Here is a 15451-nt window from a genome sequence, read left to right as displayed (position 1 = left end):
CCTCAACTACGGCACCTCTTTCTGTTTTCGTTCCCATCTTCGCGATGACGCGATAGTGTACCAGCCACCGTATAAAGCCCCTATTTAACCGAGCCGTATGAGCGTGCATGCGTGGCCTAGGGATAACGTGAATGCAAGAGTTTTGGCAAGCTGATTGTGATATCACCCTCTCATATGAAAGGAAAGGCCTGAGTTGACAGCCCTTTGCCCACTCCTCCCTTCCCCTCCAACCCCCCTCTACGCATCTCTTCTTCCCCTTCCCCCTGCACAGCCCCTTTGCGATGGTCCCTGACTGCTTTCTAGGAGACAGTTATAAGACTGTGCCTCCCCCCCCTCTCAATGTTTCGCATTCCCTAATCCCCCCTCTCCCACAGAAGAACGAAGAACCTCAATCTCGTTCCGACGCCCGATAACGCTATCGCGAAGCTTAAGCGTCCTCTATTCTTATTTTAGAACGAAACTGTAATGAGATGAATGTGCTCGATGCAAATGCAACACAACGTTCACCAAGTTGTAATTGATCGTTTTTTTTTTTATTGTTTCATTGGCACAGTAACTGCATTTCGAGAGGGTGCACGGATACAGCCGAAGCGGAGCGCCGCGCTCGCATATCGTTGCACTTCTGTGTTCAAGTAGCGAGTGGGGCACAAAAGTGCAGTGAGCAGGAGAGCATTGTTGCGCTGCGGTGGCATAACGGTTAATACACTCGGCTACAGAACGGGAGCTCCGGGTTCGAACCCGATCGCGGCGGTCGCGTTTCAATGGAGAGGAAACGCAAAGACGTCCGTGTGTAGTGCGATGGGGGTGTACGTTAGTGATTTGCATATAGATGAAATTCTTAAGCTGTCTTACATGCCTCGACAGTCGCGAAACCCATCACCGGAAGTCTTGTCCGCAAAATCTGCCTACCGGGAATGATTCCATAACGTCATGTGAAGAAGATGAATAAGAGATAACGTCATGCTAATTGCCGTTCGTTAATGATAAATTGGAGAAAGATTTGATGTTGGGAAAGGTTGAGAGTCACCGGAGAAGGAGTGGGCAGCGAACGCGATGGTTAGATGGCATCCTCGAGGCGCTGCAGAAGTTATGTGATGTTAGGAAGATAGTGAGAGACCGGAAAGCGTGGCGTGATATGGTTCATATGATCACGAAGAGTCGGACACGACTGAACTGAACCTTAACCTTAATAATAACCTTAACAAGGTTAATTAATGGGTGCAATTAGCGATGATATTGCGTGAACATATCGAAGTCACGTGGCAAGATGCGAAAATTTCAGTCAGGTGACACAATGACGCTGAAAAAGTCAATAATGTGACTAGATAACGACATACCTAATTCACGTGACAAGACGCGAAAAAGTAACAGCAAGGGCTACCTGCCAGCCTCTAATCCGCGGGCGCACAACTCCCCGTCTTCCCCGGCCTGTGTGCCCGGTGCGGGGAAAGGGACGCCCATGGCTGTACTCAAAAGAGGAAAACCATCCAAAGAATGTTCTGCTCTTGGGCACATATCTTGCAGCATGCACCTGTCAAAATTGTGCGCAGTAAGCAGTAGCCTTTGGCATAAACTCCTCTCCATGGCCGTCAAGGTATCTTACCAGGCAAGGCTAGAGCACCGGAGACTAGCTGCGATGGCGGACTGATTTTAATACACAGAAAAACGGTAAGTACAGTCTTCGCCAAAAGTTTAGAGCCCAGAAAGTCTGGTTCCAAGGCGTGTAGTGGCGCTCCTTCAGCATGCCTGGAAGTCCTTCCCGTTGAAGAGTATAGTACAAACAATCTTACCTTCCAGAGATTTGGAACACTTAGAATGCAGTTCGAGCCACACGATGTGGCCCAGAAGCAAACCCTCTGGACTCTAAACTGTTGAAGAATGTGCCTATCACGCGTGGCCATATAGTGTAGGGAACAAAGCCCAGATTAACGTGACGCTAAGGGGACGTCGTTTTTTTTTTTTTTCCTCCTTTCAGAACCAGTCTGAGGGCTTGTGGCATATGTATTCTGAATAAAGGAAAAATTCTTGCTCGGCGTTAATTCAACTGATGTGAATGCTGAGTTGCCTGGATGCAAGCATGGAAGCTTGTCCCCAAGTCAATGACGACCAGGGTGGCCATTCCTTACCGGCCCGTTATGCTTATGTTGGACAACTTTTTTTTACGGCGAAGAAGCCTTTCACCAAGCAGAGTAGACAGTGTAAATACTTCCTTTACTGGTGCATGAAATAACACATTTAATGAGTAGTCGTGCTAGGATGCACATGTAAAATAGTCAGCAATAAAAAGATGCTATACAAGTAGTAAGCAATTAAAAACACGCCATGGTCAACAGAAACGAGCTTCCTGTTGGCAATAAAAATTGTATCACGAACCTTCATGTAGAGTTTCCCGCAAAAACGCAACGCTCATGACACAGCATAATCACTTTAAGCATCTTCTCACAAACTGGAGTCTTTATCTTACGGAATAAATTGTGAGCCTCAATCACCGCTGGTATCCTGATTTCATTTGCTGCCACATTTTTCTTTTCATCATGTTTCAGCCTACGTACACTCGTGCCATGCCGAGTCCGCAATCTATACCATATAAGTCAAAGATACAAGCTGAGGCACTGCAGCATATATACTGCCGTTTACTGTGCATACATAAGCAGTTTTTCTTTTTTCATGATTAGGCATCGAGCAGACATGTAATCGTTCCGAGCGTAGGTATCCTTTAAAACTTCGCAGAAAAAATAAGCGTGTGCCAAAGGTTGTATATTTTTGTCGTTCTTGTTGCCAAGGTATTTACGGTAGTTGTCCAGAGAAGTGCACTCTATAACTGCATTTGCAATGGCTCGATTACACAGGAGAGGATTTTTGCAAAAGCTCCGCGGACACGAGAATACTGATGCGATCTCGTTACTTGCGTTCATGATTTTCCGCTGTGTCTCATACGACTAATTTTTCAGCAAAAACTGCTCTTGCGAAACGGATATTTCGTGAAGCTCCTCAGTAGCCACAATTATTGACTCGATCATTGGAAGCTTCGTAAGGGACAGCCAACGAAAAAACGGAGGGGGCGCGACGAAAAAACAGGCGCCATAATGACCACATCGGTGATGACTGTCATTAAAGGTCAAACCCAGATTCAAAGTTAGGAAGTGTTTCTATGGCGTGGAACTCTCGGCGACACCATCGTACAATCCTGAAACCAAAGCTGCAGAGGCTTCTCACTAATGCTGATCACATTAGATATCCAGTGTCCAGTACTCAAAACCACATATGTAGGCGCCACTGGCTGACGTCTTAAACAGTTGAAATGTTTTCAGACGAGCAAGATGCCTAAAGTGTCGCGGTCCTCCATCTTGACAAAACATGTCTCGTCATGAACAAAACGGGCACGCGCTCTTTGCTCGATGAGCCGCATCCTATGGTCGAAACGCAGGCAACGAAAGGCGGAGGTAAATAAGCACCACAGGATGGGAGATATGCACATCCACACAAAAACACACACACGCACACACAAAACACGCCCGCAGCTCGTAGTGGCAGTGAGTCACGTGTAAGGCGCACTTATACCAGGCCGTTCACATTCACGATCTAGCGGCCGCTCCTCGATGGCTCTGGGAAGGATGGGCTCACAGCTCGTCGTTTCGAATGAAGCGGTTTCCCTCGGAGTGCTTTCCGGTGTACTTATACTTGAGCACCCCGTAGACGGTCTTCCGGTGTTGTCCGATGCCGTGCGTCGGCAGCGCGGGCAGCGGCGTATACCGGTAGCCTTCGGCGTCTGAGTCTGAGCCGTCGGTCCAGAGCGGCCCCATGTGAAGAGGGGGCCTCGCCACGCGCATGAAGGCACCCACCCGACTGGCCTCTGCGCGTTCGGTCCTGCTCACGGCGCGAGAGTCGAGGAACTTGAGGTTGCGGAGCTTGTGGATCACGTAGTAGCGGTACCTGCGACAAAGCGTCAGAAACGTTGGGCAAATGGCCGCACCATTCCTCGGGAACAGCTATGATAGAAAACGAGAACGGATATGTAACCGTTTCGGCACTCAGTGGAATTTCAGTATTTTCCGTGGTTTTTCTTTTTTTTTTTCCTTTTTTTTACTTTATGAGGTCCCATAGCCATCAAGCAAAAATTTATTCCTTCCTATGCAGATTAGATCGAGACATGAGGTTAAAAAAAGGGGAATAATTGTTCAATACGTGTGAAATGCTAAGCGACCGCTTTGGTATAGTACTGCAGTTCACAAAGAATAAGAAAGATGACCAAATTGGGGGGGGGGGGGGGGGACTCCATCTCGTTTGAGCATCCCCTTTCGCGTACATGCACGCTCCAAGACTGATGTGGAAAGTAGGCTTAGCGCCCATACGAGTACATGGAAGCAAACGTATTCAAAACAGTTTTCAGATTTCACATGTGGCATATATGACGTCGTTTTCTGGCACAGAGCAACCATGAACACCTCTAGAACAAATTGTGAAAGTATGAAACGTCATTTCAAAAGAGCAGTAATTTAAAACACCCCGAAACATGCATATGGGGGTAAGAGTTGGGAAAGCAACCCATACAAGCACATGTGAACACAACTTATCGCAATATTTTTCTCGTTTCGCAGTGCACCAACTTAGGCGGCCGGTCGTAAAACGTTGTCTAGCGCTTTTGAAGTATGTGACAAAGTATGCTACAACTTTCCTGTGGCAATCTATATTCAAAACGGTGCTAAAACAGCGTTGTGAAGCCATACACACCCGCTATTCTTTTGGTGTTTTTCCGAATCGCGCGAGCTTCTCGTGTAGTTTGATTTGCTGTCACGTGCACTCAATATGCATGGTTACTAACATCAGTCGTTCAAGGCGTGCAGCTTAGACAAAACTATATCCAAATAGCACTTCTCAGCCGTCATGACAAACGAGCAAAGAGAAAGGCCCACTGTAGCAGACGGCGGCGCAGACGACGAGGCTTCCACGAACATGACAATTGCATGAGCAGATGGAGATTTTGGTTGTCTGCTGCGGCGCGCGGTTCGTTTATCGTGATGAGCGAGGACTGCCCTTGGCTTAAAGGTTTGTATTATTTTAGTGGCAGTATTAAGAAGGAATGTTCGCGGCAGCATGTCGGGCAACACAACAAGTTGTCACAATTGCGAAGAGCACCCAGCGGATAATGATCGAGATTTTCGTATGTATATGTTGGGCTTTGCAATACACATGTATCAAGGCATTTTAAAAATATATTGACTTTAAAATGACGTAACTTGCTTTGTCACATTTTTTTTTCTTTGAAACGCTCGCTAACTTTTAACCATCGTCATCATTTATTGGCGCTCTTCGAAAACTGAAAGTTATATTGGTAAGTTTACTTTGCATGGTGTTTCATTGAGTCGTGCTCTCGACTGGTTCCCCCCTACGTTTTGCGCTGTTTGAAAAATACTCCGCTTCTGTAATGAGACCTCATACTTTAACAATCATGGTTACTCTGCACCGAACGACGAGTCATAGGCGCACTGTGAAATCAGAAAACACTGCTTCGAAACGTTTTGGTTCCCTGTTTTCATATGGACGCTAAGCCTTCTTTTCACCCCCATTCGCCCAGCCTGGCGACAGCAGCGCTACCGCATCTTGTTTACGTCACAGATCGATGTTAGTCTATAGCCGCAAGTCACCGCATTACTTGAAACACCACCCGACATAGACATAAAACCCCGTTGAACCAGGTTGTATATGAACGTGCCTGCTTGACATCGAGGAGTAGCAGGTCAGGCTCTGAATGCAGACCTGAGTAATAAAGGGTTCGATTTCCATCGCAACCCGATCTGAAAGGAGAAGCCCGAGTTTGCAAATCCTGCCAAATCGGCCTCATGTCTCGTGGTCGCGTGACGTCACACAACACTATCACCGATCAGTGTCCGCTGCGGGCTATCACTTGCTATAAATTTTTTACCTGATTTTCCGGTCACAGCGCCGACAATGTCGACGCCGGATTTCTAAAGTATGGGGCTTTTAATGCGATCGCATTAAGACTCGTTTTTCAATGTGAACGATTCGAAAGTCTCTGCTTCGCATTTCAAATTACAGCTCGCACTTCCCACAACAGACGCAGCGAGGCGTGTTTATTTTTTTTTCCCCTTTTCGCTTTGTTTCTACATGCTTTTGTCGCCGACAGATGAGTGCTCCAACTAAAGATACGTCACGTCAACGGCACACCAGTTAAAAACTTGCATAGGCTGCCTGGAAAGCCACAATGGCTTCCCTCGTACCTGTATCGCCCTCTTCTGTCGAGCTGTGTAAAGGGCCTATTTTTATACAGAGCGCAGCCCATCTAAGTGCAGAGCAGTCGTAAGGTACAATGCATCTGGCTTACGCCAGTTCTCGGAACAATATATCACAATTGCCAAGTTCGTGAAGTGAAGATAATCTAGTTCGGTATATTTACATAAGCTGATCTGACTGGTACCTGACGCCCGAGAACAAAGGATAATGCATTTACGAGCGCCTCCTGTGCGTGTTGGCAAGACTCAAGTGCCCAAACAAGCTGAAGCCTCTCCATTATCGATAATAGTACACGAGTGGCGGTGCCAGAGCTGCGTATGCATGCCTTGGTGGCTTCCCGGAGCATGCTGGCGATGCTCACTTGAGAGAGCGGTAAAGAAAATAAGCGCAAGGTCAGGGGTTTGTTTTATTTTTCACTGTTCATTGTTCCTGTCACTGTTAGCCAACACCCGCATTTAATTCGCTTAACAGATCCCAACATTTACCTCTGCGACAGCAAAAGCTTGCAATTTCCAGTTCTTCTAACCGTTAGTCTATAATTAACAGAGGGTATACTGCGCACACATACAAAGACGAGAAGGGCACAAAACAAGTGCAGACTCGCGACAGCCTTTATTTGAAGAAACACGCATAATTTATTGATTCAAACCGTGATTTCAAATACTGTGCACAGTCATTCGTTTTTGCCTGCCTTCATTTTGATACAGGTTGACTGATGAGTCACGTACGTAGTATTTTCCCTTTTTTCTCACAAAGAACGTCTCAGTAAGCTCACATATGCCACCTAGTCACATCTAAAAACTTTTGGTTTTGTCCGCAAAGGCATGTACAGTTTATGGCGTGCAGCATCCCGGCATGTGCCACAGTGCAGGAGTGAATTTGCCCCAGCTTTTATTTTAACTAATTTTGGCGTTATCTGAAAGGATCATAAACATTGGTACGTGTTGGCCAATGTACACCCTCCGACCGGATTGAGCTAGGGACTGCATACGCAACGCTCATCAGGCATCTGATGAAAGGAGTGGCACGACGCTTCACGCAGTCCGCCGTGCTGTTCCCTACGGACATGACATGAGGGAACAATGAGCCCCATTTGAGCTAAGCAGAAAACACAGCCGGCAGACCGTATAGCAATTCACCACATCCTTCAAATTGTGGGAAACCAGGTGGACATGTGACAGCACTGCTGGTCTCATATCTTTAGCTGCCACTGTCCCGGCACGTCCTATAACCTTCAGTAGGTGAAGAAAGTTAGGTGAGCGGATGAGGTTAAGAAGTTCGCAGAGGTCAAGTGGATGCAGCTAGCACAGAACCGGGTTAATTGGAGAAATATGGGAGAGGCGTTGGCCCTGCAGTGGGTATAGTCAGGCTGCTGATGATGATGATTCTAAAGTAAAGTTTAGACCCTTCCCATATGTAGTCTAAAAACGAATAAAATGCATATGCATAGTTACAACAAGATTACAAGATATGTGACATCGGGCTCATCTTTTAAACCCCGAAATAATCGCATATATATATATATATATATATATATATATATATATATATATATATATATATATATAATATAATATGACAACAGCCAGTACGTGGGCTGCACACGAACCAATGCAAATAACTTTACGCTGAAGAAGGAATTGACTGTTAAAAGATGCAAAAGTTGAGCCTAAGTAATTCAAGCAATACAAAACTGTTCAGCTCAAATGGAAGGCGTTCTGAAAAGTTCATATCTACTTTCAATACACGGCTTAACGGCTCAAAACTTAGCATCATGAGGTATAGAAAACAAGAAAGAACACACGAACTCGAATGGTCCCCAGATTTCATGGTGTCCCTAGCGTTGCGAAGCCTGAATCGGAAAGTAAGTGGTTGTTTGCGTTTTGGTTTTTAAAGAAAAAAAAAAGCAAGGTCGACCCAGCGTACATATGTGCATGCAGGTACGATGCCACACGTCTCTACTGTCCCATATAGCAGAGTTAAATCTACTCAACTTTATGGATCATGTGTCTTAAACTGAAACTAAGCTACCAATCTTCCCAGACCGTGCTACCGGAAAACGCCGACGCCCTCATACGAGCCCGCCCTCCCGCCTTTTTATTCTATTTTATTATTTTATTCTATTTATTATTTTATCTAATCCAACAAACCCACTGAGGCGCAACTGTAACCTTTTCACGCGCAGCGGCCAGTTCACTTTCAGCTTGCGTACCACCTTTAAGCTGACCTCAACCTCGGGCTTGGAACACTGAAGAGGTTTGCACTGGCGGTGCCCAAACCTAATCCTGTAGCGCGCATACACAGAAACGCCTCTTGACTGTGAGTGTGTCTGCTTTGAAGATAACGTACGCCGCAAAGCACGCGTAGCCCGTTTCCGTGCGCACCGCGGCAACAGGCCTTTTTTGGTGACAGTGGGACTTTGCTCGGTGCACTCGCAAGTTGCTTCCGTAGTTAACTGCAATTGACCTTGTTTGTACCTTAATAAGACGGACGACTCAATATGTGCACGTATTGTTCCAATTTGGTAACAGCCAAGGTCCACGGACAAAACGTGCTGAGAGCTTTCTCTCGAGGATTTTCACCTCTATTTCAGATAATCAGCACGGTCAAGAGCTCTTATTTCGATTCTTACAGCGTTCCTGATAACGGCTTTTAGAGGAAAAAAGCCTCGGATTGGTGACCTTTACGACATTATGGTAATCAAAACCTCTCACTTTCGCGCCGCCTTCCTGCATGCTCTCAGTTTCGCACACCTGAGAGCGTTGTGTTTAATCGAACCCTTATACGACGTGCCAAGGTCATGTTTGGGTTGTTTTATAGAGTTTAACGTCCCAAAGCGACGAGGGACTCCTTAGTGGAAGGAACTCCGGGTGATCTCGACCACCTATAGGGTTCTTTAACGCGCAGTGACATCGTACAGTTTACGACAGCCTTTGTTTGGCCTCATTCAAAACGCGGCCGCCACGGCCGCATTCACACCTACGTCCTTGGGCACAGCAGTCGAACTCTCTAACCATTCATCCACCGCGGCAGGGCTGAAAAGTGCAGATGGACTTTAAAGGCGGCCCTGCAAACAATGGCTTCGACCGATTTACAACTTTACAAGCAGGGGTATTACTCTAGCAGGTCTTGAGGACTGCCGACGTCATGAAAACCGGTCGACGCGATTGGATAGAGGGCCTCTTTTAAAAGGTACCAGCTGATTCGTTTTTCAGTTGTATCCCACTACAAGAAGGAATTTGAATCATCCCCTTGTTAAAACAACGGAGGTTTTCTTCAGAAAAAAAAAAAACACAAAACACGCAGCTAGGTCACGGCTGATATGGCCCAATTTCCGGCAACGCTGTGCCGTGAGGAAGCCATCGTTGTCAGCACAATTTCGTCGGCATAGTGGTCGCGTGATCGAGTTTTCTGTTACTAAAGAACATAGTTACTGACGCAGCAAAACTTAACTTTTCTGTAGTGGTCACGCTCATTCCGCTACTCGATAATACTGTTTGTTTTTTCCTGAGACCTCAGTTGAGTTCCATCAGGAAAAGAGGCCCTTCAATTCTTTCTCAAGAAAGCATGCAGTTATACCTTTTACAAATAAATGAAGCGACTCGGAGAGAGGCCTGAGGAGACGATAAAAGATTTTAAGGTGTTTCTCATCTTTTCATTTAATTTCGTCTAACGTTCCTTAGACGATTCTCACCCTAAAGAAGATGCGAGAATTATTTTTAGTCGTACACTCTCATATATACAGCAGTCTGAAAACCGCGTAATATATATATTTTTAAAATTCCCATAATTGTTGGCAACATTCGCATTTCGGTTAGGATCATTTAGACTATCACCGAAATACGAACGCAACGGAACTGTAGCCAATTTTAATTATGATTTTATGTATGAAAAATAAATCAAGAATGGTTTTCTCCGAGCAGCAAAACGGTCATCTCTGCTCAAAATGCAAGAATGGAGGCGACAGCGCCGACGTACCTCTGGTAGTCGTCGTCGTCGTCCTTGTCTGGGTTGCTGATCTGGTCCGGGCATGCGGGGTTGCCCAGCAGGCTAAGGAACGTGAGCGAAGGGTAGCACTGCTCGATGCAAGACACCAGGTAGTCCAGGTTGTCGAACTGGTTCTTGTTCAGCGACAGAGTCGTCAGCTGCGCGTTGAAGCGGAACTCGGAAGCGTCCCGAAGCTCGTTGTTGTCCAGAACCAGCTCCCGGAGCTGCGCACAACGCGCGAGACAGTACTAACTGAATGTAACTGTGGAATAAAAAGAGTGCACTGAAATTATTGAACCTAGTCCAAAGATTGGTTTGGCTTCTAGGCTTTAACGGCATAAACCGACTGAGGTTATGAGAGACGCCATGGCGGTGGCCTCGGAAACTTCGACGGCACGGGGTTCTTTACTGTGCACTCATATCGCACAGCACATGGGCGCCTTGCTTTTCGCCTCCATCGTAAAATGACTGCCGCGGCAAGGGAAACGAACCCGCATCTTTCGGCACAGTAGTCGAGCGCCCTATCCACTGCACCACCGTAGCGGGGCCCTAGTCCAAAGAATCTCTAGAGTACACGGTCTCAGGCTTACCTTCATATTTGACGCCATTTAGGGCGTTCCAAGTGCGTTGGAATTCAAGTGCCGTAATACCAGAGTTCAAGAACCAGGGGCTGTGAGGATCGTATCAATTGACGCTAATATGAAAGTGCACTGAACAAGGGTTCAGTGGAAGCCCCAGTTCGCAAGCCTCGTTTCGACAAGGGAACTTGCCTTCCCCAGAAGAAATCGAATCCCCTTGTCGAACCCAAGTACATAATCTACGCGGATGATACTACGGTCCTTTTTTCGTCGAACAATATCGCGAGCCTGGTTTCAACCGCAAACTGTGTTCTTGCAAAAATACAGAGATGGTCACAGGATAATGGCTTAAAAATTAATACTGACAAAACTAAAGCTATTTTATTTCAACCAAAAAATAAAGGTGTGAGTTTAGAGTCCGACATTGTTATAGGTCTCTCAAGAATTGAGCTTTTCCGGTCTGCGAAAACGCTAGGTGTGTTTTTTGACAGCCATATGTCATGGACTGATCACACAGACTTTCTTGCAGGAAAACTTGCGCAAGTCGCTGGTGTACTGTTCAGTTTAAGACCACTGCCACGTAAGGCCAAACTTCTTCTATACAACGCTCTTTTCCTGAGTCACGTACACTACTGCTGTCTCGTGTGGAGTACAACGTCTGCTACAAACATAAATCGGTTATTCTTGCTTCATAAAAAGGTAATACGCAGTATCTGTAATGTTCCAGTAGACGCCCATACCGCACCTCTCTTCAAACAGTTGAAATTGCTCACACTGCACTCTCTGTTAGATTTCAGGCTGCTGCTAGCCTATCGTAAAGACGTAAAACAAAACCAGTCTTTCATCACGTCCTTAACGCAGTTAATCAGAAACAGAACAGAATACAGTATACGGTCTCCAGAATACTGGTACTTGCCACATCCTCGCACTAACTATGCTCTTCAAATGTTACATCATCGCTTACCACGCCTGTTAAACACCCTCACACGTGAAAACATTGATGTCATTTCTTGCCCTATCTCGCGTTTATATCAGTATTTCCTTGTGATACCAGCCTTTGTCAATGGCTGAAATGTGTCCTTTCTTTCCTCGCAGTGTTTACTTTGTTAATGGTTCTTTCGCTGTTTTTGTTGCTCAAGTGTACACTCTGGATTGTGTGGCTTTACTTTGTTTCTTGTAATATTTTCTTAGAGTGCATTTTTTTTTTTGTTTGCTGGCACAATGCCTAAGCCAACATGTTCTTAATTTTTTTTTATTATGCATTGTTTCTTTTGTTTTTCCTGAATCAGTGCCTGCGTCCGCTGCCGCTGCCCTCAGACTGGGTTTAAGGCCCGTCAAGTTGCCGTGTGCAACTTTTTCCCTAAATCCCCCATAAATTGTATGTTTATGGAAATAAAGGCAATTCAATTCAATTCAAACTTTGGCTCGAATTGAGAACTGAGGCTTCCCCTCTAGTCTTGCCTGTGCTCTTTCATACTGTCCAGCCATTTTATTTCCCTTATTCTACCCTTGACGCTAATAATATGTGTATCAAGGCCTTCGAAGTGTTATATGCGTCTTCTATTTAACGACCTGTCAAATCAGTAAATGTTCAACACACAATGGAACGATGCAGACCTGTGAATGAAAAAAATGCTCACTTATTAATGACTGAAACACGCAAAATCAATTATTAGCCTGGAATAGCGCCTCTGTCGCCTATTGCATGAAGTTGAAAAACACACACACACACACAAGCGGACTGAGCTGAGTGCACTAGTCTCCCACGTGTACCACCCTGGCAAGTTGCAGACTCCACAGCCACTTGCAACGCATTGCTATCGCTACTTTTAATCTCCAAACCTCACAGTCATAGTAGGGATGGTAGGGAACTGACTTGGCTAGGGCCTTTCTGGTCCACCTGGTAAAAAAGAGAAGCCTCAGTACCAATCCAATCCAATCTAAAAAACCTTGCCCCTTTCCTTTATGATAATTCCACTAAGTTTTGGGCTGTTTGTTGACGCAGCAAACCACAGGCAGGCTGTTGTATAAATTTTGTGACGCAGTTAAAGTGCGACCCGATTTATCTGCAATGACCGCAGCTTGTGATTATTACATTCAGCACAAGGGTTCCTATGCGAGCTATAAATTGAGTGTCATCGAGAGCGGCAGACATATTGCGCTTCGACGACCGCCGAGCACGTTTGTTGCTATCGCTTCCGCCATGTTGTTATTTGTGGACGCAAGTCACCCAAGCAAATAGTCCATAAATTTCCATATCAGGCCAGTCTGCTCGTTTGTTATTTATGGAGTTATCACTGCGAACTGAAAATGTTATTCACTAATTGGCCAAGAACAGTGTTGTTCTTCTGATGCATCCACTGGCTGAAAAATTTCATTGACATGGCTTTTTTTTTTTTACAATATAAAATAAAAGCTAGAAAACCTACAAAATTAAAGGGCAATACGTACTTAGACTCAGTCCATAAAAGGTTAATTGCCGCGCGCTCATAATTTGATCATAACGATTATTATTCATTTTGTTGGAGTAAGTACAGTTGTGACTGAAGAGTGCTTAGCACAGGGCATTTTGGGACGGCTCCCGCTCAGCGAAAAAGCCCAGTGTTTTCCCGCAGGTGTACGGCGTCTTGTTTCGGAAATCCTGATTGGTGGACAAGGTCTGGACATCACAGCCATGTGATCTCGTGCAGGAATTTCAAGCACCCCGCAAAGGTGACGTGAAACATGCACGCGTACGTCGCGCGTGTAGTTGTAATGTGCTTAAACATCATGAGGTAATGCGAATTAAGAGTCACCGGATGTCTCAAACGATTTAATTTAGCGCAGCTGGCTACGAACCTAGACGCGCTACTGCCTAGGCCACGCCAGTTTGTGCGGCTTGGGAAGAAGTGGAGGTTGATGTGTACGCCGTGTGGTCTTATGTAAAATGGCATCTTACAGCTATATGGTAATTAATACTCGTGCAATTAAATAGGTTCTCCATAATTTGCTTTTCCGCTCAAGGGGGTCGAAGGCCCATTAATCTCCCAAGTAATTTTACACAGTGAAGCACCAGGCCAAGGAAAGCTTACTCATTGTATCACCAGTGATTATTCAGCGGCAGTAGGGTTCGAAGCCCGCAACTTCCGCGTGCAACGCACATGCTAAATCCAGTAAGCCAGCGCTGCGGTATATGGCCGCTTAATTCAAGATATACGTTCACTGGCGCCAAAATAATTTTCCCTCATGCTGTCTCCCGAAACTCTTAAACGTTTTCGGCTTCCATCTTTTTGGTTAAGCAGGATTTCAAATTCATAGAAAATAATGGAGGGCTGAAAAGCCTGGGAGATCTTGGTGCTGAAGAACAATTCGTGCGCACCAGCTTACTGCGCCTCTTTTATATCTCGATCAATCCGGACAATCGATGTGACGACCTCCTTGTTCTCTTACAGGTGATTACACAACGCACAAACTGAAGGACGAAGCGATAAAACGCAACCGTCAGTATTTGTTTCCAGGTTAGCAGCCGAAAGCGAAGGGAAGCCAGAGGAGAACAGAGCAGTGCATGTTACCTACATCTCGGGAAAACGACGTTATATCTGAAATCTCGCTTCGTCTTATAGATGTTGGCGGTGTAATATAGTTCGATAAGACGCTAAAAGCGGTTGCCCAATTAAAAATAAATTGTCATGCTCTCCTATACTGCTTAAGAATATCATTATTGCAGAACGATTTTCCCAACCCTGCCTTCTGCTGATGCATGCTTTCATACATTTGACGCGATCGGAATTATTTCGTGTCTACGGAATTTGTGTCACAGAAAATGGCGCAGTTATCAATGCGATCTCTGCGGCGCAAACGATAGTACTGATTACAAACAGCGCGTTCATCACGTACGTATGCCTCTAAAATTCGGCAGCACTACGTCAAATTAGACGATGTAGGGTATCTTGCCTGGATGAAGTGCTCGATGCCTTGGATAGTGGTGAGCCGGTTGAAGCTCAGGTCGAGGCGGTACGCCGCGAAGGCGTACGCGTGCACAAGCCGGTCCGGTATGGAGTGGCAGTCATGGCCCACGTACGAGATGTCTCCGTTGCGGAAAGGCTCATATAGTGTTCCGGCACCCGATCCGTTCCGCTGCTTTGAAAACGCAGCGGCAGTGCCAGCCATCGCGGTCACTGGCGCGGACGAGACCGCCATGGCTGAAAGTAGGAGGACTCGCACGTTCTTTCTTGTATCAGCGACAGCCTTAGTTCCGGCGGCCCGTTTGCTTGCTGATTACCGGCTCGGGGACGCCGGTCGTCGGGGCGCTATCGGAATTCTGCGGGCCCACTCGTGACGAAACCACGTGGTGTTGATACGTTGATATCGCGATAGCACGCGTGGCCCCGCGGACATTGGGCTCACTCTTTAGAGGAGGAAAACATAAGCAGGAAACTAGCATCTTTTGGACAACAACTATTAATCGCTATACACTGTTCATCTACTTTCGGAATGCGTGCCACAAAAGGACGTTTTCGCCTTCCTTATTCAGGTTTTAAATAATACTCACAGCGCAATCGATCAGTTCATTCGCGCGCAACGGAGCAGACGACGCATTAGCAGATAGCAGACGACACCGGGTATCCCCAACGCCAGAGGTGGCGGACGCCGCC

At 46.1% G+C, this 15451-nt stretch overlaps 1 protein-coding gene across 1 annotated transcript; it reads right to left on the bottom strand.

Moving 5' to 3' along the window:
• Nucleotides 1–2190: 2190 nt before the first annotated feature.
• On the bottom strand, nt 2191–15149 carry LOC146188813 (leucine-rich melanocyte differentiation-associated protein-like). Its single transcript, XM_084603916.1, has 3 exons — nt 14751–15149; nt 10231–10463; nt 2191–3933 (listed from the first exon to the last, which is right to left on the bottom strand). Exons 1-3 carry the CDS (start codon nt 14994–14996, stop codon nt 3621–3623), a joined length of 792 nt encoding a protein of 263 aa, XP_084460042.1. The 5' UTR covers nt 14997–15149; the 3' UTR covers nt 2191–3620.
• Nucleotides 15150–15451: the final 302 nt, after the last annotated feature.

The sequence above is a fragment of the Amblyomma maculatum genome, chromosome 5 (assembly GCF_055883805.1).
Source record: "Amblyomma maculatum isolate TAMU_Amacu chromosome 5, ASM5588380v1, whole genome shotgun sequence".
NCBI lineage: Eukaryota > Metazoa > Arthropoda > Arachnida > Ixodida > Ixodidae > Amblyomma > Amblyomma maculatum.
Note: the sequence above shows the minus strand (reverse complement) of the source record. Positions and strands in the feature narration are given on the sequence as shown.